We start from the raw sequence: 26,706 nt of genomic DNA, 5'->3' as shown, positions 1-26,706 counted from the left end.
TTATATAAATCATTTAAATTTATGCCCGAATAATTTTAAGTTAAGAAGTGAAAAGATTGGGGGGGGACACTTTACCCTTAGGTTGTACGGATGGAAGTTGAAAGTAATAAATATTTTGAAAAGATAGTTGGATTCAATGCTTAAAACTAAAAAGTAACTAAAATTCCATTTCCCACGAAAAGAGCAAAATACAGAATTGTTTTTCAAACAATACGTACAGGGGGAGAAAACAGTACATGAATTAGAAACATAAACTGCACACTGTGCCTACAATCTTGTCACATGCACACACATTATTTACACACAGGTTTACATGGGTGGGTACCACTATTCTCTTATGCTATGATAGTTTCAAAAGTGTTTGGACTCTGTGTGTTGAATAAGCAAACAGTTAAGCCTTTGGCAAAACCATACATATCTCAAAAATTTGCTGGTATCAAGACAATTCGATGATTGTGACTCGCGCCCACCCCATAGGACAGAACAGCACCATCCCTGTGGGTTTCCAGGACTGCCTAGCTTTATGGGAGCAGAAAGCCTCATCTTTCTTCTCAGGAGCGGCCGGTGGGTTTGTGCCACAAATCCTGTGGTTAGGAGCCCCAAGGGTAGCCCTCTATGCCACTAGAACTTCTGCAAAAGCATAGAATGAGAGAGTTATGTCTTCCTTATCCAGGAGTAGCAGAGTCTGTAGACACTGGAATCGCTGCTCATGAAGACAAAGGGGCTCACAGTTGGGTAACACACATTGATTAGTCCAGAGACATTCAGCATCCACCTACTGGGATGATTAAAAACAATTACAAAAGCTTGCATGATGGCGGAGAGAGTGTAGAAGGTTACAAACGTGATCACCAACAAAAGGATGTTTGTAGTGGCTCTGGTCTCAGGGGAAGATCTGGGGCAAAGGTTGCTCCTATGAATGTGCTGCACCCTTAGTTTGTGTCTGTGCAGGATGGAAACCAGGGAGCCACTGGCCCAGAGCATGAGTCCCAAACAACTGACATCATAGAAAGAAAGCAACACTGCATTCAGTGAGCCGGGAATTTTGCCACGAGGGATAGAACAATATCCTAAATCTTTTCTAAGGGTGACATTTTTATAGTTCCACTGTCTAGTTACATAGTTGGGCAAAATAATATTTGCCAGCATTTGCAGGATCCAGCAGAGAAATAAGGAGAAGCTCATGTACTTGGGAGCTTTCACATTGAGGGCCGCCCATCTGGGGGTGTTGGGGCAGATGGTGATGGCCTGGAAGATAGTCAAGAGGCAGGTGCTGCCCATGGACACAGCCCTGCCCACTCTGTAAACATAGAAAGCAACTGTGCATCCAAAATCACTGAGGAAATCTCTCCCGCCAAAAGCTGCCATGGTCTCTGGGATTCCCCTAGAGAGAATGAGCAAGCAGTTGCCTACAGTCAGATGCTTGAGAATCAAGTCTGTGGCCCTTAACCTTGATTTAGTCAAGTTAATTATGATCTGATAGAAAGCAAGAAAAACATTCCCCAGGATACCAGCCGTAGTTTGTAATAAGAAAGCTATTCCTAGGGTCCAGTTTCTAGAGGACATTCTCTCTGTTCCCAGGGACTGCTATGGGTCATCCAAGCCAGGGGGTGATAAGTGGGAAAGTGAGACATATTCCTTGTTTATGATGACTCTGAAAGTACAATATTTTCTACTTTCTACTATTAATTCCCACTCAGAAAAATCAACTTAAAATATTGCATTCATTAAAAGGATTCCTTCATAGCCCAAAGAAAGTTTGCTATGTGGCAATCACTCTTTTGTACATCATGCATGTGGTTACTGTATTCTTCACAAAACTCTGATACAGAAAACAGTATTGCTTTCATTATAACGATTAGGTGAACTTTCACAGCGAGTAGTAGATGGTTTGTCTAAATCCACAAGCTACTTCGAGGCAGAGGAGGATTTGAAGCTAGCTAAGCTGGTTTCAAAGACTGTGTTTCACCACCATGATCCAGCCACCAAGTTTCTTCTCCAGTCACCCAGACGGGACTTTAGTTTTGTTTGTTCACCTTGCCACTTATTTGATGTGGAAGACATTTTATAATGTTTGTTGTAACGAGTTTCCATTGTTGTGTTCAAATGTATTTCATGTGTTGATATCAATCATGGATATAAATTTGGGGAACTTAATAACACAGAAATTCACTGACCGCACTAGATTACTACAGTAAGTTTCCTTCTGACAAGGTTGCATTTAATAAATTCTAAATGTGTGGATATTAGGATGCAAACAGAATGACATAGCTGCTTTAATTCCAAGAACAAAATACAACGGCATGTAACACTCAAGTTACTGGAAAATTCCTATCATGCCCTAAATATGGGGCATGTAACACCAATAAACATCAGATTAAAAAGTGGAGGCTTGAAATAAAATAACTACTATATTCACTTAATACTCTCACAGTTGGTTGTTAAGGAAAAGTATTAGCAGTAATGAGAAACATTTAAAATAGCTTCACGTATTGGACATGACTGAAAAACTGAAATCTCTAATAGATAACATCTTTATATATTATAAACTCAAGTGTTGCATTTTTAATTGATATTAGAATATTTTTCAAGCAGATAAAACTAAATATCCATGGGTCTGGCAGCTGTTGTATGAAACTCATTCATAAAAATTTACTTTTTCCTCAAATCTTGCTTTCCTAATTTCAAGATGGAAACAGTCTCCCCATCATCAACAAACCATGGATGTTGTATGGAAAGACAAAATTATCATCTCCACTAGAGAAAACATTTTTCTTCTGGAAAAAGTCATGCAGATACACTATTTTGCCACAGGATTCAGAATTTCACGTAGATTTCATCCTGCATTAGAAATATGGAGATGTTACAGGTACACATTTAATAACCCTGACAATTGAACAGTTAATCAAGCTCGGGTCTACACTGTTCAAACACCATAAAGTTCAGGCTTCATGATCACTAGGAGTAAATGACAAAAGTCACCATTCTTGAGGATGACAATGAATGACAGTAGGAGACATCAGCAATTGAGGGAGGGCCTAGGATCTCCATCTCTCTGTTCCAGCTCAGCTGAAGCTTATGACTTAGTTCTTCCTCTGGAACTCTCAGTTAGCTTTGGACCCAGAAGGTTTCCTTATTGCAATGTGATCTCTTGTCAAGACCCAGGTAAGTCTCCTTCTCTTACAGACTTTGCCTCTCAGACTGAAATAGGAAATACTCACCTCCCTCCTTGCTGCTGCCAGGCCAGTGGGCTCAGTGTGAAGTTCATGAGAGTCACTGTATGTGTAAGAGGATGACGGCAGCCCCTGAACTAAATATGTGTACTTCTGTGACCTCGCCTCCCTAAGGAACTGCAATTGTCACTTCACCTCTAGTTTCAATGACCCACCATTGGGCAGTAGGGAGTATTTGTAAAAAAAAAAAAACCCGTTCTTCTAGATCCCAATTCTCAGGAACAATTACAAGTTTATAATGAGAAATGTCAAAGGTGGTTTTGAGAGGAGTCCTGCCTGAGGTCCCAGTAGGCATTCGCTTGTAAAAGTTGGTTTCTTTGAAGACAGTCCGTGCTCTTCCTTTCCCATGACCCCGGAGGCAGAAGAGGCTGCACATAGGAGAAGCAGGAAGTGTTGAGATCTGACACATGAATGGCAGGCAATGAACCTGGGCTTCCTTCCCAAATATATATATACACTCATTTTTTCATCTTGAGTTCCTAAACAACACACCTGGGCAAGTTGTAAACAAAGACAGAGGGGGATGCAAAGGCCCTGAGCAGAGAGAGCTTTTCCACAGGAGTAAGAGAAGGAACTTGGTACCTTGGATTTATATTAAGCCTATTAGAAACCACCTCTGCAATGACTTGCAAATTAATTGGAATGAGTAGATGTGTGTATGTGTATAACCATTTTAATGGGGGCTCAGACAACTCTTATCACAATCCATACATACATCAATTGTATAAAGCACATTTGTACATTCGTTACTCTCATCATTCTCAAAACATTTGCTCTCCACATAAGCCCCTGGTATCATTTTCTCCCTCTCTCCCCACTCCCCCTCCCCCTCGTGAACCCTTGATAATCTATAAATTATTGTTTTGTCATGTCTTACACTGTCCAGCATCTCCCTTCACCCACTTTTCTGTTGTCTGTTCCCCAGGGAGGAGGGTATATGTAGCTCCTTATAATAGGTTTCCCCTCTCTACCCCACCCTCCCGGTATCGCCACTCTCATTACAGGTCCTGAAAGGATCATCCATCCTGGATTCCCTGTGTTTCCAGTTCCTATCTGCACCAGTATACATCCTCTGGTCTAGCCATATTTGTAAGATAGAATTGGGATCATGATAGTGTGTGGGGAGGAAGCATTTAGGAACTAGAGGAAAGTTGTATGTTTCATCATTGCTACACTGCACCCTGACTGGCTCGTCTCCTCCCTGTGACCCTTCTGTAAGGGGATGTCCAATTGCCTAAAGATGGACTTTGGGTACCCACCCTGCACTCCCCCTCATTCACAATGATATGATTTTTTTGTTCTTTGATGCCTGATACCTGATCCCATTGACACCTTGTGATCACACAGGCTGTTGTGCTTCTTCCATGTGGGCTTTGTTACTTCTGAGCTAGATGGCTGCTTGTTTACCATCAATGTGTATATTTTTATGAATGTATATTTTATCACTAATGACCCCAGAAGTAGAAACACTGAAATGAAGAATAACCCACAGGAAGAACGACTGTCTAGATAAAGGGCTCTCTAACATTAAAAACAAACAATCACTAAACAAAATATTCAACTACACTACACATGAACTCCTCCAGGTAGAATACACCGAAATCAAATTGACCACATCTGTGAGAAGAAATAATGATGAAACTCAATAACCACAGATAAAACCAGAACAGGATCCAACTGTGGAACAGGCCATCAATTGCTCATATGTACGTTCAGGTTGAAGTTGAAGAAAATTCAAACAATTCCACAAGAGCCAAAATATGACCCTGAGCATAACCCACCCCGATTTCAAGGACCTCTCGAGAACAGATTTGAGAGAACATCAAGAGAATGTGGCTGCTAGCTGGCGATCATAGCAGGCTGCGAGCAGAACAGAGATGCAGAGCCGGTCCGAGATCTGGAGCAGGCCAGGGATCCAAAGCAGAGCTCTTGTCTTGTCTTGGCTGTGGATACTGAGCTAAGTGAGTTTCCAAGGACATCCTCGGCCAATGGCAGCCGGGTGGTCAAACTGCTCATCCTCACATCCCCTTCCATCTCAAATATGAGAATTAGAACCCTGAGGGTTCCAGAATAGAGGGGGTGGGAAGTTGGGGGAAGGAAGAGCTGATAGCATTAATGATTGTATAACCCCACTGGGTGTAGTGAACAACAGAATTGTATGCAAATGAATATATTGGATGGTGTAAGATACAATAGTTAGATAGATAGATAGATAGATAGATAGATAGATAGATAGATAGATAGATAGATAAGGGTTCATGGGGAGCAGGGTTGGCACAGAGGAAATAAAGAGGAGCTGATGACCAGGAATTCAGGAAGAAATAAAATGTTTTGAAACTAATTGGGGTAGCAATGCTATAATCCTGCTTGATGTGATTGAACTATGGAATGTTATGATATTGGGAGTAAGAGCTCCCAATAAAATAATCTTTATAAAAAGGAGAAATTTGATGCATTGAACACTAATTAGAGCAGACCAACGGAAAGGTGGGGTGACCTCAAGACCATCATTTATGAAGAAAGCAAATGATTGTTAAAAAAGAAAAGAAAAGTGAAGTGACTCTGTATCTTGCTTTTCATCATGGAGTAGCTACAGCAAACTGAAGAAACGATGGAGGCAGAGAGCTGAACAGAAGTCACGGAGGGCAGTTCGAGGGAACCAAGTAACGTGTGACAATAAAATGTGTAAGGACCAAAAAGGAAGAACACCATCAGCGTATCTTAAACTGAAGGAAAACATTCAAGCCTCTAGTTGAAATATTGAAAGAATCTGTGCATAAGATACAGAGTAATGCCTGAGACATTGAAAGAAGATGGAAAGGGTGACTGTACTAAAGAGGACTGTCCAATAATCCACCACTTCAAGAGGTAGCATATGATCAAGAGCCGATGGTACTGAAGGACAAAGTCCGAGCTGCACTGGGGGCATTGGCCAAAAACCAAGCTCCAAGCATGGATGGAATAACAATGGAAATGTTTCAACAAGCCGACAAAGCACTGGGAAATACTCACTCCTTGTCTATGCCGGTAAGACTGGAAGAGGTTCACATTTATACCCATTCCAAAGAAAAATGGCCCAACAGAATTCTCAAATTAAAGAACACTATCATAAACATGACATGGAAGTAAATTTGGGATGAAGACCATCCAATTTTCTCTGCCATATATTTGAAGCATCTGTTGTTGCCATTCCTAGCTGCCCTGAGTGGACAGAGATCCGTGGCTATCTGACACACAATAGAACACTATCCTGCCTAGATATGAGTCATTTCCATGGCCTGGGTCATCCCCATAGCTATGACATAAACCTGGGTTTTTCATGTTTTATTTATTTTAAAGAAGAGTTCAAACACTGTACCACCATGGCCCACCCAAAATACTCCTTGTAGGTGAGAATGGTGAAACTTTGTCTCATGTACTTGGGATTGGTTATCAGAAGAGACAAATTCTTGGAGGACCTCATGCTTGATCAAATGAAGGGGTGGTGAAAAAGTGAGGCCCTCGAGGAGATGGATTGACACAGCGGCTGAAACAATAGCCTCAAACATAAGAACGTTGTGAAGATGGCACAGGACCAGGCAGTGTTTCATTCTGTTGTACATCGGATCTCTGTGATTTGGGATTAACCCGATGTTATTAAAAACAACAATAGATAACCAATCAATATGCCAACTAAAAGCAAAAGAGAGAATTATATGGACTAGAATAAATGATCCTGTGAAATGTAAACTCTGCCTTTTCAATCAGATGATAAACATAATTATTCAGTAATTAAGTTATACATTATTCATGTATAAATGACAGACCACGATGTAACCTGGACTCATCCATCCAACTAAATGTAGTTGCAAATTGGATGCCTCTTCTGTAGAATTTATTGTAATTGAAATGTTCATCATGTGGCAGAGAAACTACAGACTTAACTCGGATTTGGACCTCATGGAGTTGAAGAACAAGTCTGCTACATCTTTCTCCATGATTGTCATAAATAGGTGCATAGCATTGCCTTTGTCAATTCAGTATTATTCAGGTGAGCAATTCAGGGTCACCAATTGCACCAACTGTGTACAAGCATCACATTAAAAGATACCAACAATGCTGCCACTGTAAGATGACACTAGATACTACCCATCAATCAGTCACCATTGCATGGTTCATACCTTTGTTTAAGGTAAAATTGCACATACTTCTGAAATAACTGAGCAAGAGTTATTTCCTGCACTTCTGACACCTTCCAATAGCAAACACTGTCCCTAGAAATGACTATTCATATTGGGCCTACGTCCTTACAAATCTTTTAAAACTATGCATTCCATTTACTTAAATACTATATTTTAAAAGCCACTTGTTCTGTGGCTTTTTCTTTCTTTCAATATTTACATACTGTGTTCTGGAGACATTTTCTTTTCAAATCAGTCCCCCCCCCCCCCTGTGTTCCTTCACTCCACAAATCAACAGCCAAATGGCAGTCAGTTGTGTCAAATCAGTTTTATTGACATATAATTCACATACCATAAAATTCGATGGCTTGGTCAGATTTTTGAAAGCTGTGTGATCATGACTACAGTCATTTTGGGAATGATGTCTTCTTTCTTTTTCTCATATTACGAGCACTCCATTTCCCCCCAGCATCCTATGCACTCATCCTAAGAAATGATTAATCCTGTTACTATGGGGACATTTTCTTAGTAAAGATAGATTTTGATCCTGGGATGACGCAAACAATTACGGACGATGCTAACAGTTTGGCTGCTAACCAAAATGTTGGCAGTTTGAACCCACCCAAAGTCGCTGTGAAAGGCCAGTCGATCCATTTTTGAATGGGCACAGCCTCGACAACTCAATGGACTTCAGTCCTCCTCAAACACACACGCAAGGTCGCCGTTGGTCGGAACTGACTGGACAACCGACTTCAGTAGAGTTTTCGTATCTATGTTATATTCCTCGTGTTAACATTCTCCCATTGATGGTATTTGTTATTTTCAACGTCATACAGAATGGTCAAGAACCCCAGGAAAATGGAGTTGTGAGCAAATCTGAATCATGTGATTTAGACCTACAGCAAAATCCCACTCTAAATTAAGATTTTCACTCCTACCTTTCTAAAAGAGCCGTCCCAACAAATGCACAAATGTGCTTGACACAATGGACGGACGGATGGAGTGTGATAAGAGTTGGACGAGTCCCCAATAAAATTATTTTTTTAAGTTGTTCAACATTTTACTTTAAAATACTTTTATTAAAAGATCATTGTACTGGGGGCTCTTAGAGCTCTTATAACAATCCATACATCAATTGTATCAAGCATACTTATACATATGTTGCCATCATCATTTTCTAAACATTTTCTTGCTATTTGAACCCTTGGTATCAGCTCATCGTTTTCCCTCCCTCCCCCACTCCCACCCTCCTGACCTCTTGATAAATTATAAATTGTTATTATTTTCATCTCTTACACCAACTGCTGTCTCCCTTCCCCCATGGTTTCCGTTGTTCAACCCCTGGGGTTGGGGAGTTTATGTGTCTATCATTGCAATAGGCTCCCCCTTCCTCCCCTCCTCTCCTCACCTTCTCCCTACTTTCCTGGTATCACTACTCCCAATCTTGTTACTAGATTCTGTGTGTCATGAATTTTTATCTCTTATTGGTACCTGTGTCAATGCTCCAGTCTAGCCCGCAGTGAAAGGCAGGACTAGGTTCATGATAGTGGGGGGTGAGGAAGCCTTGAGTAACCAGAGGAATATTGTGTGTTTTAATTGTGCTTTCCTGAGCCCTGGTTGACTCATCCCTTCCTTGTGACCCTTCTATAAGGGTCCCATTGTCTACAGATGTGTTTGGGGTCTCTGCTCCAAACCCCCTTGTTCTCAACAATATGGTCTTTTGCTTGTTGGTTGGTTTGTTGGTTTGGGGTCTTCTGATTCCTGTTTACCAATCCTGTCGACATCTCATGCTTTTTAAGTGGATCTCTTCTGTGCTGTAATAAGATGTTAGCTTAGCTCTGTGAGAGAGAGAGAGAGAGAGAGAGAGAGAGATCCCCTGAAGCCCTGAGGAACCCAAACCCAGTGCCCTCCACTGGACTTGGCATTCCTCTGCAGGACAGGAAGTCACAGAAACTTGTCACCATCAGTCAATATAAAATAAGGTGACCAGGTATCCAAACAAAATTATAGACCGATCCCAATTATTGGAAGGGCAAGGCTGGTTAGTAGAGTTTGGTGGTGAAGCACTCTGCTTTGAAATCAGCTGAGCCAGGTTCAAGTACCACTCAGTCTGTAACTAGTATGTGAGTAGAGTAAAACCACTTGCCGTGTCTGTGCCTGAGTTCTCATCATTGTTTTTTCAAGAAACAGCAATGCTACCTCATGGGTGTGTGAAGAGTAAAGATGTTAGCCCATGATCAGATTCCACAGTGGTGACTCCTACATAACACAAGCTCTTTAAAAGTTGTATGTTATATAAAACTAAAAGTTACGTGAGAGTGGCCCTTCATCTCTCTTCAAGTCTGGAACTGAGCACACCCCTTTCTTAGAATAATCCACAGTATAAATGCAAAAGGGCAGCATTTCCCCAAGGACAAATTTCAGAGGCTTAGGAAAAAGAGAAGAATGGAAAGGGGGACACAGAGAGGGGGAGTGGCAATGCACATTGATCTGGATGCAATGGGAGAGCTGAAACCTGTGGTTATGAATTGCTGAATGTTAAACTGATGATCAACTCTGTAATCCTCAGCTCATGACAATAAAAGTTTTTAAGGAGTTATATTCATTTATTTTTAAATCACTTTATTGGGGGCCCATACAACTCTTATCACAATCCATACACACATCCATTGTGTCAAGCACATTTGTACATTTGTTGCCATCATCATTCTTAAAAACATTTGCTTTCTACTTGAGTCCTTGTTATCAGCTCCTCATTTTTCCTCTCCCTCCCCAAATATTTCATTCTTTTAATCTCTATCATATACCTGTATCTATGTATGTCTATCTATAGGTCAATTTGTCTGTCATCCATGTGTCTTTTGACAAGTTCCTAATTATAATGCCACCTAATTTGTAATCTCCCTCAAGAGTTTTGTTAGAAAAAAATAGGGTTTGTTTAAAAATTTTTTATTAAGGAAAATGGGTTTTGTTCAATTTAAGAGATATTTTCATATTTTCAAACCACAAAGTTGTTCCCCCTTGTTTTCTCCAGCCAACACTAGGTTATAAAAACGAGATCCTCAAACCATTTAGAATCAGTTATGAGCACACAGGAACAAATGAAGGGGAGGAAGAGAGAGTGGAACACGTCCTGGCCCACCAAGCCCTGAGGATGATATTCCTATTTAGAGTAGCCAATGCACAGAGAGGACTATAGGGCCAGCCCCACTACGAGACACAACATCCATCAATGACCCATAGTGCTACGAAGGACAACACTGAAGATGCAGTGGGGGGATTGCACCCAATCTGACCCCTCCACACCAATGTGAAACAGGGCATGCCACAGAAAATCAAGGGGAGCAGAGCAATGAAGTCCCCAGGGAACACCAAAAATAGACTTTGAGGAGGGCATGGCACCACATCAGACTTGACCAGAAAACACTCCTAAAGGTCAACAAACAGATCTAGAACTGTTTATAGATTTTTTTTTGCGTGTGTCTTTGGTTTTGTTGTTGTTGTTTGTTTTCTTTTGTTGCTTTGTTTTGCTCTGTATTTTTGTGTGTGTATATATTATTACCTCTCCAAGTCTATCTAGATAAGATAGGCTGGATAAACAATCTGGAGGAGAAAACAATGGGACCGATAGTTCTAGGGGGGACATGGGAGAGGGGGAGGCAGGGGACAGGAAGTGGGTATTAACAAACCCAGGGACAAGGGAACAAGTGATCCAAAATTGACAGCAAGGAGGGTGTAGGAGACCTGGTAGGGCTTGATCAAGGGCAATGTAACCAAGAGGAATTACTGAAACCCAAATGAAGGCTGAAAATGACAGTGGGACAAAAGGGAAGTAAAAGGAAATAGAGGAAAGAACTAGGAGGCAAAGAGCATTTATAGAGGTCTAAATACAATCATGTACATATGTAAATGTATTTATATATGACGATGGGGAAATACATATATGGGCATATAGTTATAGGTTTAGTATTAAGGTAGCAGATGGACATTGAGCCTCCACTCAATGCAAAACACATTCTATTAAACTGGCATTCTATGATACTCACCTTTCCAACACAATTGCTGAAGACAAAGACAGTACATAAGCAAATGTGGTGAAGAAAGCTAATGGTGCCCAGCTATCAAAAGATATATCGTCTGAGATCTTAAAGGCTTGGAGGTAAACGATTGGCCAACTAGCTGACAAGCAACAAAGCCCACATGGAAGAAGCACACCAGCCTGTATGATCATGAGGTGTCGATAGAATCAGGTATCAGGCATCAAAGAACAAAAAATCATATCATTGTGAATGAGGGGGAGTGCGGAGTGGAGATCCAAAGTGCATCTGTAGGCAACTGGACAGCTCCTTATAGAAGGGTCTCTGGAAAGAGATGAGCCAATCAGTGTGCACTATAGCACCAATGAAACATACAACCTTCCTCTAGTTCTTTAATGCTTTCTCCCCACACACACAATCATGACCCCAATTCTACCTTACAAATCTAGCTAGACCAGAGGATGTACACTGGTACAGATAAGAGCTGGAAACACAGGGAATCCTGGACAGATAAACCCCTCAGGACCAATAATGAGAGTAGCAATACCAGGAGGGGAAGTGGAAGGTGGGGGAGAAAGGGGAAACCAATCACAATTATATACATATAACCCCCTCCCTGAGGACAGACAACAGAAAAGTGGGTGAAGGCAGACATCAGACAGTATACAATATGAAAAATAATAATAATTTATAAATTATCAAGGGTCTGTGAGGGAGGGAGGTGGGGGAAGGAGGGAGAACAAATGAGCTGATACCAAGGGCTCAAGTAGAAAGCAAATGTTTTGAGAAGGATGATGGCAACAAATGTACAAATGTGCTTGACACAATGGATTGTGAAAAGAGTTGTATGAGTCCCCAATATAAAGATTTAAGAAGAAAGTAAAAGATGATACCAAGCATTCTGGTTCATAATAAAGAATTTGTATTGTAGTACAAAAAATGATTGGGAAAAAAAGAATCAGCTCATGAATAGATGGCTAGTGATTTAACTCAGTTCCAGTAAATGCATAAATGTCCATTTATTCAGAAAACATTGAGTTACACATCTTTCCTTGTTAGTTGTCATCTATCATAGCCTCATCCTTTGAACTAGTTTGTCTGTCAAACCTGCTGGTAATTATATTACTTCTACGTCTTTCCGTCTTCAACACTCACACAGAATCACTTAAGTAAGGTGAATTCAGGTGTCAAAAATTCTTCAGTGAGCCTTTTTCCTGTAGTGTATTCTCATTCTTAAGAGAATGCTGCCCCCTACTGGGAAGAAATCTTCCATGGGTTTTGCATTTTATTTATCTTTCAAGTATTGAGGTAGTTAGTTTATTGTGCCAACCTGGCCGATAAACACATGTGGGGTTAATTGAAGGGCAGAGGGATAAACAGCTCAGTGAGCCTCGCCTTTGTGATGGTCGCACCAGGGTGCAGCTGCCTTAGCCAGTTCCCTGCTTCAGCTGGCAAGGCTGACTTCCTGCATGACATCCCCAAGGAGAAGCCACATGGACTTGCCCCATGCAACCTTGGGTGCTGGAGCGTCCGTGTGGAGACCCCTGCCAGCACTGAGATGCTTACACATTCACTGACTCAGCTTTCCTCCTGCAGTCGGCATCCGTGCGTCTGTTTTGTGAGATGGAGGAGGACTTTGTGGACTGGTGTTGGACATATGGGTTAATGGGTTAATGTTGGACTTGTGGGCTTGGGCAGCACTGGGATGGGATGTGTTCTTGATGCACACTTAACCTTTATATAAAACTCTCTCTTATATGAGTTTCTGCGGATTTGTTTCTCTAAAGTACCCAGACTAGCACACGTATTTTACCAACTTCTGTTCAGGACCATCTTTTCAAGGATTTTTATGCGACAGTGTCGGCAATCGTAACAGAGCTCTCAAAGGGATAAAGGGACAATTATTTGCCTGATCAATATAATATTAGAGCTCCTTGGTGGCACCAGCATGTAAGGGCTTTTGACAAATAATAGAAGGGTCGGATTTAAACCCACCCCGTAGCTCCGGGGAGGTCACTGCTGGTCATCCAATGGAACAGGTCTATTCCACACTGATGGGGTCTTGCAGAGTCAAAATGCCTCAGCTCAAGGGGATGGAGCCAACACGTGCCTTGCTCTCTAGAATGGACTGGATCTCCTTCCAACTCCCCCTGGTTTGGGGGTGCTATCTAGATTTTTTTTAAGTTATCCTTCTTGGGAGGGTGGGGGAGTAGAGACGCTCAGGTTTTTGCCCTTCCTTTGAAAGCAGGCGGTTTGGTTAGGTCATCTTTCTCTTTGGTCCCGTGGGAAGAGAAGCGCTACATGCAGAGATGGAAGAAAGCATCAAGGGCACTGGGGTCATGTGTGGGTGCAAGTAGACAGAAGGAAAGAAAGCACAGACACTTAGTCTGCTCCATACTGGAGAGATTCAATGAGGAGCAGGAGACACACACACACACACACATCTCAGGTTGCAAAGCCTCCCCGGTGTCCTGACCTCCAACAGTGCTCGCCATCTCTAGCCCTTTCTATTCACCATGTACCTATTCAAGAGGTAGCCGAATCTTGCTGCAGTTCTTGACTCACTCGAGTGTTAAACTCCTTCCTCTGTGTGTAAAACAACAAGAGCAACAACCATCCATTTGAAAGGTCATAAAATCAACTCAGGTGTGAAGAAGGTGCCCAGTGGGGAGGAAAGCTAACGTGAAACACAGGTGAGGGTCTTTATGCTGATTCCATACACTCAGCTGTTGTATCTTCATTCGAATCTAGATTCAGCATCAGGATTCAGAGGAGCACATGGAACAAAGGTTATCAATCCTGACATAAGATGGATCTTGGCTCAAAGCAGAAAATACCAAAAATATGTGCATTTACTTGTGCATTGTTGATTAAGCAAAGGCCTTGGACTGTGTGAATCATAACAGACGGATAGCAAGGAGAAGTGTGAGAATTCCAGAACACATTGTTTTGCGTTTATGCAGAACTTGTGCATGGACCAAGAAGCAGTTGTTGGAATAGACAAGGGAATACTACGTAGTTTAAAATCAAGACAGGTATGCACCAGGGTTGTATCCATTCACCAATCTGTATGCTGAGCAAACAGTAAGAGAAGCTGGACTATATTTCGGAAGTATCCTGTATCAGAATTGATGGAAGGAAGGCTTCTTGACAACCTGCGATATAGAGGTTACACAACCAGCTTGCTAAAAATGAGGAGGACTTGTAGCACTTGTTCATAAAGATCAAGGACTGCAGCCTTCGGTATGGACTTCAACTCAACGGAGCAATGGGTACCATCATGATCAACAGAGAAATGATTGAACTTGCCAAGGATTTCATCTTGTTTGGACCCACAAGCTGTGCTCATGGCAGCAGCAGGGAAGAGCTCAAAGGATGCATTGCCTTGGGTAAATCTGCTGCAGAAGACCTCTTAGACGTGTTGAAGTTCAAGGAGCTTACTCTGAAGACCAAGGAGCACTGGAGAAAAGCCATGGTATTTTCAATCACTTCATAGGCAGGTGCAAAAGAGAGCCGTCAAATAAGGAAGCCTGAAGAAAATTAATCAACGTGATTTCAACAAGTGTGGTGCCGTCAAAGAAGAGTGAAAGTACCATGGACAGCCAAAAAAAAAAAAAAACCAACAAATCTGTCTTGCAGGAAGTACAGCCAGAATTCTCCTTAGAAGAAATCATGGCGAGACTTGGTCTCGTTGTACTTGGACATGTGATCAGGAGCGACCAGTCCCTGAAAGAGGGACACCGTGCGGTGGAGAGTAGATGGGCAGTGAAAGAGAGGATGGTCCCAGAAGAGAGGCTGCAACAGTGGACTGAAGCACAATGACAGTGTGAGGCTGGTGCGGGACCTTGCAGTGGTTCACAGTGAGCACAGGGTCACTGGCAGTTAGAACTGACTCCACAGCACCAAACAACAAGAGTCTAACAGCCTCGGCCACTAACTTAGAAACCAAGAGTAAGAGCCTCGTCTATGAAGACTCTGACTGAAAGCAAGACACTGGCTGGTCCTGACTCTATTTCTTGTGCAGAGGCAACCACTGCAGCCTGATTTAAGACCCTCCTTTGCTCTCCTGTTCAGGAAAGACGACTCCCTCTCTTCACAGAAGGACCCCTGAGATCCCCTTTAAGCTGCCTAGCCAGCCTCATCATTGCTGATGATTTCAGAAATCAATCAGCTAAGCTCCACCTAACTATGACCCTGCAACACTAATGTGTTCCAGGTGTTAGAGTTTGCTGGGTCATTTGATGATGCGTTGGTACTACGAAGGGCCAACACTTGTCTACAAACCTGAGTGTGTGGTTTGAACTCACTCAACAGTACCATGAAGGAAAGGCCTGGAGATCACAGCCGAGAAAATGCTAAGGAACAGACTGCTCTGGAAGCAGAAAATCTTCAGGAGTCTGATTTGAATAGAAAGCGAGGGACTTAGTTTTCATGTGGGATCCTTTGCACTCTGGCTGGGGTGCATTTTATCACAAAACCTACTCCAAATTGACCCTCAGTGTGAGTCCACCGTTTCCACCTCCTCTTGTCCCCACTCTGGGTTAGGTAATTTGGTGAATGCCTGTGACTCTTTCCAGAAACATGTGACCTCTTTTGGATTTTTCCAATGCAATGTGAAAAGGAAGGAAGTGAACATAGTGTAGGGATGGGAATAGGCTTGCTCTCAGAAGAGAGCATCGTAACTTTGATTATGGCGGATGTAGTTAGGGGAAAGTGTCATATCCTATCATTTGATTTCCCCTTGGACTCATTTTTATATTATTTCAGTTTTTAACATTTTCTGATTTCTCTTTGAGCTTCTCTTATGTTTTGTCTAGTCAATGTTGATGGGTTTTTTTTTAATTGCTTGTTTCTTTGCTTTGAATGAATTTGCTTGCTTGTGATTTGTGCGAATTTCTGTAGATGCGCCCAGGATGGATAGATTGCTAGCATAGTAACTGGATTGGTCAGGGCTAAGTCCATGGCAGGAGAGGATGGGGGAATGGGAGCCAACAACAATGGGCTTGAGAAGAACAAAGAATGAAAGCAGTGAGGCGTACATGGACTTCATGTTCAAAGTTGAGAGTCACGCCGACCATTCCTGGGCAGGATAGCTCCTTCTCTCTCTCTCTCTCTCTCTCTCTCTCTCTTTTTCTTTTTTCTTCTTTCTCTTAACAGACTCCTTAGGCCAGTGCAGTGGGCACACCCTCTGAGTCACAGCCTGGCTAACCTGGCTCCTTCCTATGAGATTCACGCTTAATTCTGGTCTTGATATTACAACACCGTTGCCCCTGGCGCTTCCAAATGAAATGTCTGGGAGCCAGGAGAGGATGACTGCGGCAAAGAGGTGAAAAGTTCCCTATTAAAATTGGTCAGATACCCTTCCTGGGGAGGTGATTGGAGAGCAATAAACCAGAACCTGAGAAGGGAGCACCTTATATGTCAGAAAATGCTGAGAGTTTGGGAGCAGTAATGATCTCTTTAAGAATCACCCTTGGGTGGAGACCCAAAGCCCATCTGTAGGCAACTACACATCCCCTTACAGAAGGGTCGCAGGGAGGAGACGGGCCAGTCAGGGTGCAATATAGCACCGATGAAACATACAATTTTCCTCTAGTACTTTAATGCTTCACCACCCCCACCCCCCCACTATCATGATTCCAGTTCTACCTTACAAATCCAGCTAGACCAGAGTATGTACTCTGGTACAGATAAGAGCTAAAAACAAAGGGAATCCAGGACAGATAAACCCTTCAGGACCAATAATGAGAGTAGAGATACCAGGAGGGGAAAGGGAAGGTGGGGGGGAAAGGGGAAACCAATCACAATAATCTACATATAACTCCCTCCCTGAGGGGACGGACAAAAGTGGGTGAAGGAAGACATCAGACAGTGTATGACATGAAAAAAGAATAATAATTTATAAATTAGCAAGGGTTTGTGAGGAAGGGAGAGTGGGGGAGGGAGGGGGGGAATGAGCTGATACCAAGGACTCAAGTAGAAAGCAAATGTTTTGAAAAGGATGATGGCAACAAATGTATAAATGTGCTTGACACATGGATGGATGGATGAATGGATGGATTGTGATAAGAGTTGTACGAACCCCCAATAAAATAATTTTTTAAAAATCACCCTTTGAGCTTTCCTCTGAACAAATGCCCCCAGAACTGTGTGTTCTTGATCTGGTACAAGCATCTTAACTCGAATGGACTACTAACCCGCCATCCCTGACCAGACAACCTGACCCCACGGGCGTCATCGCCCTTCCTGTTACCCTTACACACAAGTCCATCAGTGACCAAACTATGCAAAACAAAGGATGGTCCCCGCGCTTTTACCTCCCAGAAAAACGCCCACTACCGGTCTGCCCCTAGGTTCTCATTTTTAAAAAATCTATTGCCACCTGCTGGTTACACGGGCCACAGCACATTGTGAACAGCTTAGCCTTGGGCAGTCCCTCTGAGAACACAGGCCAAAGGCAATCTCTGGATCTGAACTGAGAACTCGGGTTTGCACGCTGCCAGGGAGACGGGGTTGAAGTGCTCTCAGACTATGAACCCCGATTGATGTAAGACCCACTAGGATAGGTCCAATATTTATTTAAAAATACTCTTTCTACCTGCACCATGTACAGCCCTGACGTCCTCCTCGTATGGAAACCATCGATGACGTACCGTCCACAGGAATACGTGTCGTCTTGCACCTTAGCAGTAGTCTGAGGGACCTGCGAGGGTTTAAGACAAGAGTGTGCTCTGTCACTCACCCAGCAGGGCTGGTGATCTGCTTCCAAGTAAAGGCTCCGGAGCAGTTCTGCCCTGACCCACGTGGGTTCCCTGTGAATCTCGGCGAACTTGTGGGCATCCGTTTGGGGATGGCGGGACTGTTATTCTGAAATTGTTCGGTTTCTGGATTGGGATACCTGGGCTCTTGCTTTGCAACGCTGAAAGCATTCCCGAGTGAGAAGCACCTTTGTAATCCAAGTGACTTCTATGAGGGGAAGGGGGGTTTCAGGCATGACAGTCTCAGTAAGTACTCGCTGTCTCTGGAAAGCATACAAGGCCGCCATGGAAATGGCAAGGGAGTTCACATGGGAACCTGAAAAACCATGTGTAAAGAATATCGGAAGAGGAGAATGAAGGCTTGTGGAAGCTGGAAATCCCAGGGACCAAGAGAGCTTGCAGGCCCTGAATGGGCCCCATGTGGGAGGAATCTCACCCTCCCGTTGCAGCTGGCACCTGAATTAGAGCTTGGCCTTCCCGTGGCCAGCTTGTATCCCCACTGGCTGGGGAGGCGTGGCTGAGGGTATAGAATGACCTTTTTGGCCGAGTTTAAGAGCATCTCTGTGATGTCATGGGCCTGGGCCAGCGGTTCTCAACCTGGGGTTGGTGACTTCTTTCATAGGAGTCGCCTGATTCATCAAAGTAGCAAAATGACAGTGATGAAGTAGCAACAAAAATGATTGTATGGCTGGGGCGTCACCACCACATGAGGAACTGTATTAAAGCGTCAAAGCATTAGGACGGTTCAGAACCACTGGCCTATGCTGAGGCTAGATTTAGTTTTACCTGCGCTTAGATGGTCCTCAATCTGCGCATGCTTGGTTTGCATTTTTCCATAGGTGTCTAATGGGTGCCTGATTTCCCTGCAGCCCCTTTATTGTAGCCTTATGCAGGCATTTGGGGAGAACACCCCTTCTCCCCCACCCACCCCCGCTCAGTCCCTATTCTGCCTTGCTTGCAAAATCAGTCCGTGGTCAATTGGTGACTGGACTCACAGTCCAGGGGAGCTAACGGTCAGCGTCGTGTGCCAGAGGTAGACACAAGGCCAAGCTGTGAGAATCACGAATCCTTTGCAGATGTGGTTGCCGGGGCCCCGGGCGTTCCCTGGAGCTGTGCTTTCAGGCAGCGTTCATGGGCACGCGATGGCATTGCTCCTGGAAGCCCACGTGGTCTACTGGTGGTCCTGGTAGAGGTTGAGGGAACAGCATTTACAGGAAAGATGCTGTTACCATCCCTCCTGGGGCTCAGAAGGCAGCTGCGGGGCTCAAATGTGTTCGTGATCTTTCCTCTGGGATTGTATTTTGTTTCAGGTGATTTTCTGTGTAAGAAATCCAGGATAGATAGATTTATAGAGACAACAACTGGGTAGGGGCGTGGCGGGGGAGGATGGGGGAAATGGGGATCTCCAACAATGACTATGAGGAGAAAATGTTCTGAAATTGATTGTGGTGGTGATGGCACAAATCTTAGTATGGTTGAATTATTAAACTATAATATGTGAAGTATATCCCAAATAAATCTATTTTTTAAATCAACAAATAGTAATATAAAAATCTACTTTTTTAATTCATTAAAATGCCTGAGGAGTTCATGCCTTTCAGATTTCACTGCATATGTGTCTAGCATGTTAAAATTTTCCACAGGCACGGCCTCATTTTCAGAAGTTTTGCTTAGCCACCACAATCAAGTTGACAACAACCCATAGCGACCCTGTAGGGCAGAGTAAACTGCTCCCTGAGATGTCCCAGCTGTCAATCTTTGAGAGTAGACTGATCATGGTCAGATAGTAGACGCGCCTTGTGGTTAGCACCTCGCTGAATTTCTCACACCACCACTTCCCTCAGATAGTCGTAAATAGGAATATCAATCCTAAGTCACTTTCTACAATATACTATTATTTTCAACATTAGTGTTTCATGTCCCATAGTTTAAAACATAAGCAAACGATGCTCAATAATCCCTGTGATAGTTGTCATTATACTTTTGTTCTGGTCAGAAAGTAAAGAGTCTTTGCCAACGAGTGATAGGCCAGGTTTCTCCAGCACTACACTATAGTATACTTGAGTACCTTCTAGGTCACTGTCATCAGTCTGGGAAAACCCAGAGTGGGCAGTTGTACTCTGTCCTATACCATTGCCACGCCGCCATCATCAACTTGATGGCAGTGAGTTTGGTTTGTTGGTTGGTTGGTCAATATTGCAAACTGTGCTTCTGCTTTGAAGAAGATGTCGAAAGCTTTATTTATTGTAGATATCAGTCTATGGAATTAATCTTTGGGGGTGGATGGATGGATTGTGATAAGAATTGTACGAGCCCCCCAATAAAATGTTTTTTTTAAGAATAAATTTTTTCACATAAAAGCAGACTATTGAAAAGCCATGCTATGAAACAGATGATTACAATCTAAAACCGAATGATCGGGTATAAAATCACAGCTGAGCAGATGGCTGGTCTCTTTGAAGAACACAGCTGCTTCTTTTTGTATATAGTAAAATGCTTGAGCTTTGTTACCAGCCGGCCTGCCTCTAGTCACCTCTTTGTCCCTAAGAAGAAGGTAAACTTATAAGCCTCTTACCTTCTCTCTGTCTAATGCCCCTGCCAACTGTATTATTATGGTCTGCCTTATAGGTTTGGGAAGGATATAGGAGTTACCACTCATGTGGCCTTTGTAGCAGGGATTCCGACATTGTAAGTGTTCTTGTAAGGTTTTTTTAATTCAACTCTGGAAAGAAAGAAAGACCCTAAAAGTTTTAAGTCAGTGTTTTCAGGTGGGTATTGATGATAGGTCAAGCACAGTGGATTTTGGTTAACATTATAAACAAGGCCCCTGTCTCATCTTCCCAGGCAGAACCCTCTGGCTCTGCAGACAAGCATCAGTCACAACGAAGGGAGAGAATGGACTCCAGGGATTTGTCAACAGAAATGCTCTACTTAGCACAGATTAGAGTTGGTCGCCTGGAGAGTTTTTCGCTTCTTTTCCATTATGTCTTCCTTTCCTTGATTAAATACAGGTTAAGGTCCATAGACTTGATTCTCAAGCATCTGACTATAGCTAATTATTTAGTCAGTCTCTCTATAGCAGTGGTTCTCAACCTTCCTCATGCCTCAACCCTTTAATACAGTTCCTCATGTTGTGGTGACCTCCTCCCCAAACCATAGAATTATTTTTATTGTCACTTCATCGCTGTAATTTTGCTACTGTTATGAATCAGATGACCCCTGCGAAAAGGTCTTGGATCCACAAAGGAGTCACGACCCACAGGTTGAGAACCGCTGCTCTAGAGGAATTCCCCCCAGACAATGGCAGCATTTGGATGGAAAGGTTTCCTCAATAATTTCAGATGCAAGCTGGTGTTCTATGCTCACAGAGTGGGCACAGGAGTATCCATTGGCACCATGTGCCTCTTGAGTATCTTCCAAGTCACTATCATCAGTCCTGGAGAGTCCACATGGGCAGAGCTGAAGGTGAAAGCTCCCAGGTGCATTGACTTCTCCTTATTCCTCTGCTGGACCCTTCATATGCTGGCAAACATTATGGTTCATATGTACATGACTAGCAATTGGAGCAATGAAACCATCACAAGGAAAATGTATTTTGTTTACTGCCGTGCTTTATAGCCCATAACAAACAAAAATCTCAATATTTTCTGCACTGGTTTTCTCCCTGGGGCTCATGATCTGGGCCGGCAGCTCCATGGTTTTCATCCTGTACAGACACAAGCAGCCGGTCCAACACATTCACAGGAACAAAGTCTCCCCCAGGTCCTCCCCTGAGACCAGAGCCACACAAACCATCCTGGTCTTTGTAAGCACCTTTGTATCTTCTTACTCCCACTCCTCCATCTTTCAAGTGTGTGTGGCTCTTTTCAGAAATCGAGTCTGGTGGATGCTCAACTTCTCTTCACTGAGTGCCGACTGCTTCCCTACTGTCAGTCGCTTTCTCCTCCTGAGCAGTGAATCTAGCGTCCCCAGACTCTGTTTGCTCGGATGAGAAACAGAAACCTCTGTGTCTCACCAGAATTATGTAGCATCCATGCTTATCCACAAGGTGGAGTTAGTTATTTGAAGCAGACAGAATCTAAACACATATGAAACAATCCATCCAAACAACTGATAGACTCACACACAACCGTACATTTGTATATGTGGAAGTGTGTGTGGTGTGTGGGGGGGAGGGGGAGAGGGAATTTAGGGTATATGCATATAAGGCAGAATATGTTTCTAATTTGTCAAATAATAACTCAAAATATCGCTCATTAAGAAAAAAAAATACTACCCGCATGATGATAAAAAGTTTTGACCCTAAACTCAATTTTAAATCACCCCAATGGAGCCCTGCTAGCTAATTCATTGATTAAAGTTATCTAGGGAGCATTTTCTGACTTTCAGGTCACTGTTTCGGCTGCATTATGAGGCTTAAAAAATGTCCAGTTGGATATAGCCAAGCGCTCCATGGGTTTGACAAGATCAATGAGTATATTTGTGTTCAGTGCTAAAAATGGACAGACTTGAGATGTGATTTATCATTTAATTCTGTGCTCCTCGGCACTGCTCTAGATTAGTATCTCATTCAATCCTTCTGGGTTGCTTTGTAAATTGTTTTACATTTCACCCTTTTCTGTGGTGGCTGAACACTAGCTTGCTCTGAGGAGCTTAACCCAGAAATTCCAGTACAATTTTCAACACTAATAACAGTTGTCAGAGTGTTTGATTTCCACCTTGGTGATAAGTATAGGGACAAGAGTACAACACCGTTCATTTTCCTCCAGCCTAAAATTTTAAAACTGGGGCAGGGCTGAATTTAAAATATTTAAATATATATTAAATGTAAAAAAAAAAACAAGAGAGCGAAGATACATTAAAGATGTTTCCTTGGGCCCCCTCCGAAGAGTAACCACCATTCTGATGGCTCAAACTATAGATCATTTCCAATTCTTATCTATTTGATACAAATGAATTTATGCTGCATGAACTCTTTAATATTTTGTGTTTTGGATATCACGCATTAGAATTTTTTTCCATATTGTTTTGAATATATCCAGATTGTGAGTATTTTATACCTCCACAACTGAACATAGTGGGCAAATATATTTTCTCACAGGCTTATTTAATCTCGGGTATGCAAGCTATGTCATACACGCACTTAGCAGGAAGGGGATGTGCTAGGAGCATATACATAACAGAAAAGGACATATGTAACAAGATGCATGGGTTCTAGAGGTCAGATGGAAGCTTCTCTTTGGTTGTCTCTACACTGGCTTGTCCTTAAGAGTCCCTGAGTTGCCTTTTCACGAAGATGGTGCCGAAGGCAAAGAAGGAAGCTCCTGCCCCTCCCAAAATGGAAGCCAAAGCAAAGGCTTTAAAAGCCAAGAAGGCCGTGCTGAAAGGCGTCCACAGCCACAAAAAAAAGAAGATCCGCACGTCACCCACCTTCCGGCGGCCCAAGACCTTGAGACTAAGAAGGCAGCCCAAATACCCTCGGAAGAGCGCCCCCAGGAGAAATAAGCTGGACCATTATGCCATCATCAAGTTCCCCTTGACTACAGAGTCTACCATGAAGAAGAGCGAAGATAACACACTTGTGTTCATTGTGGATGTCAAAGCCAACAAACACCAGATCAAACAGGCGGTGAAGAAGCTCTATGACATTGATGTAGCCAAGGTCAACACCTTGATCAGGCCTGACGGGGAGAAGAAGGCATATGTTCGACTGGCTCCTGACTATGACGCTTTAGATGTTGCCAACAAAATTGGAATCATCTAAAGTGAGCCCAGCTGGCTAATGCTAAATATAAACTTTTTCAATTAAAAAAAAAAAGAGTCCCTGAGTTCTTCTCCAGGGGGGCATTCTATGATCCTTATCAGCAGGAACTGGGCCGTACTTTGGGTGGGGTGCAGTGTTAGTCTGGGTAGACTAGAGAGACAATCCATCAACATTCAAATGTGTATAAGAAAGAGCTTTATATACAAGAGCAATTGAACATTGATGAAACATCCCAGCCCCGTCCAGTTCAAGTCCATAAGTCTGATATTAGCCCATATGTATGATACCAGTCTATAAATTCCTTTTCAGATTCATCAAACCCATGCAATGACGCCAAATGCAGTAAGATCACAACTCAGTGGGTGGAAAGTCGTGTGGATCCAGTGGTGGTGGAAGCATCTCAGCGCTGGCGTGGGTCTCCACATGACTCCTCCAGCTCCAGGGCTCTAGCACAGCTCCATGTGTCTTGCCATCAGAAATACAAAGCAAAGAGTGTGTGTGTCCCATCTCCACAGCATCTCTCAATGAGGTTATCAAGCAGTGACCCGATTGACAGGCTAAGCTCCACTCTTAATAGTCTCAAATTCGCACCAGGTTATGTAACTGCCATAGGTGGTCTGATTGCTCTTGATGGCAGACAATGTTGAGGCAGATGGCCTTCAAGCGGTTAACCTTCAAGTGTATAGTAGCAACCATGTGCTTGCAAGCAGCATCTTTGGGGGATGTTACATAATCTCATGTCAACTTGAAGATACTAAGAGTGAAGCGGTGGAGACTAGTCTGTCAGTCAGGTCACAGCCTGGTGATGGTTCCTTGTGTATGTGGCCTTCTCATGAGGATTCTGGGAACTCCCTCCCTTTCTGCCGGAGTCCAGCTCCTGGGGGGTTGAACTGGATGCCTGAAGGAGGTGTGCAGTCGGCAGACACAGACGAGACAGACGCGAGAGATGTTCTGGTGGAAGCAATCTTGGCTGAGTTCTTCCAAACAGCTTTATTTATACCATAAAAAGTTTTGCAGATCACTACACAGAAACAATGCCCTATGATTAACTCCAAAGTCACCCTTCTTGTTTCCACTAAAACCTGATAAAAGACCAATATAAGGTCTGTACTTTTTTTTCTATCACTTTCTGTCCTCTTTCTGGTTCTTTCTTCCTTTACTGTTTGTCTTATACGTCACCTGCTATTCTTGAGTGCGGTGTTCAGAAAATTTGGTTAGACCCATATCCTACTCACTGCCCTATTTTCTACTCACAATGTTCCTTTCCTGGTTGACTAACTTAACATCTCATGTGCTACTGCAAAGCCTACCTCATTCTAAAAATATCTACAAGCAGAGTTAAATGCTTCTCAAATATTTCCCTTTACAAACTCTCCCGTGGTAACTGTTCCATAGTCTACCTATGTCTCTTTTATTTTTTGTACTCCTGAGACACCATGAGGCCAAACCGTCTGATTCTTTGCCAAAGACTTAATGTTTCTCCTTTTACGTGCTTTCTATTAATGTTAACCATTCTCTCTCCTTCTACGTAAGCCCCTGTCCAAGGTAAAGGGCCGTCAGTTGGGGGAGGCAGTCTATCAGGTCCTCTATATCGGGGAGGCCAAAAGAGTCACCCACTACCTCATCTGAATGGAATCCAGGGTTTTTCGGTGGGTTTCATTTTCTCCTCTGACCTCAACTTTTGGGTTCCTTCCTCACTCAATTCCCCCATTTCCTTCTCAGAATTCCCAAAGATGTCTCACTGTCTAAGCCTCTCCAATGCCTTAGTTAAGGAACGCTCCGTCATAGTGAAGCAAGTTTTACATCTGGTTTCATTCGTACTTCTCAAGACTGCCCTCACATCCACTCCAGGTGCGGTAAACAGGGCAATGCACAAAATTCCCAAGAATGGAATTAACAACAGTAAATATTTGAGGGATGTTGGAAACCCTCCCTGGGAAGCTCTGCTCTGTAGATGCTCCTTCCACCAGGCTGGAGCTTTGCTAGACAGCATGGCTGGGATGGCCCCCAACACTTTCAACCTGGAGGTGGGCCAACTCTTTCTGCTTACACCTTCCTGTTGACAAACCACATGGAGCCACGTTGATGGCAGCCACAGCCCTGGAGATGGATGTGTCTATCCCCATTAGATCCACAAGACTGCACCCACCGGCCTGTGATCTTCCCACATTCTCATCATCACATGTGACTGCATGAGTCTGAAGAGTGGTTGATGGAATAGTTTCAGACTTAAGGACTAATATCTTACTTGTGGACTTGATCCAAACTGGGCTGCAATGTTTTATTGATGCATAATTACTTCTCGATATAAAGTTATCTCTTATGCATATGTGAATGTCCCTGAATTTGTTTCTCTAGTCCACCCAGACTAACACAGTCGGCATTATTATGGGGGGGGGGGGTGTTATGGGGAATAACTTTAGTTAGGAGAATGTGACTGGTATTAATCTCCAACTCACAAATGTGAAGGCCTTCCTCCACCAGAGTCTACCTCCCAAACTCCTTAATGCGAACACAGGGAATTTGTCCAGTTACACTCTCACTTTCCCCCAACTTTCTTCTTTGATTACTGTGGTGAATGTATTAGTAACAAATGTTTGCCATTTCAGCCATCTTCACATGCACAGTTCAGTGACATAAAATTTGGCTATCATGCTTTGCAACCATCACCGTTAATGACCCCTCAATTTGTCTGTCTCCCTTAACAGAAGCTCGGTGTTGCCTGAACATTATGATTCTTTCTTCCTCCCTTCT

The 26,706-nt window shown here is 43.1% G+C and overlaps 1 protein-coding gene and 1 pseudogene across 1 annotated transcript; one reads left to right on the top strand and one right to left on the bottom strand.

The window, feature by feature from the left end:
- Positions 1-654: 654 nt before the first annotated feature.
- Positions 655-1,566, bottom strand: LOC142432285 (vomeronasal type-1 receptor 4-like). The gene has a single exon (XM_075537422.1). It carries the CDS (start codon positions 1,564-1,566, stop codon positions 655-657), a length of 912 nt encoding a protein of 303 aa, XP_075393537.1.
- Positions 1,567-6,122: 4,556 nt separating this feature from the next.
- Positions 6,123-22,179, top strand: LOC142432617 (vomeronasal type-1 receptor 4-like; annotated as a pseudogene).
- The last annotated feature ends 4,527 nt before the right edge of the window (positions 22,180-26,706 follow it).

This window comes from Tenrec ecaudatus, chromosome 18 (assembly GCF_050624435.1).
Source record: "Tenrec ecaudatus isolate mTenEca1 chromosome 18, mTenEca1.hap1, whole genome shotgun sequence".
NCBI lineage: Eukaryota > Metazoa > Chordata > Mammalia > Afrosoricida > Tenrecidae > Tenrec > Tenrec ecaudatus.
This window is presented reverse-complemented; position numbering and strand designations above follow the sequence as displayed.

Excerpts from the sequence above, each read along its gene's own strand:
- LOC142432285 (XM_075537422.1), bottom strand. The coding sequence starts at position 1,566 with ATGTCCTCTAGAAACTGGACCCTAGGAATAGCTTTCTTATTACAAACT.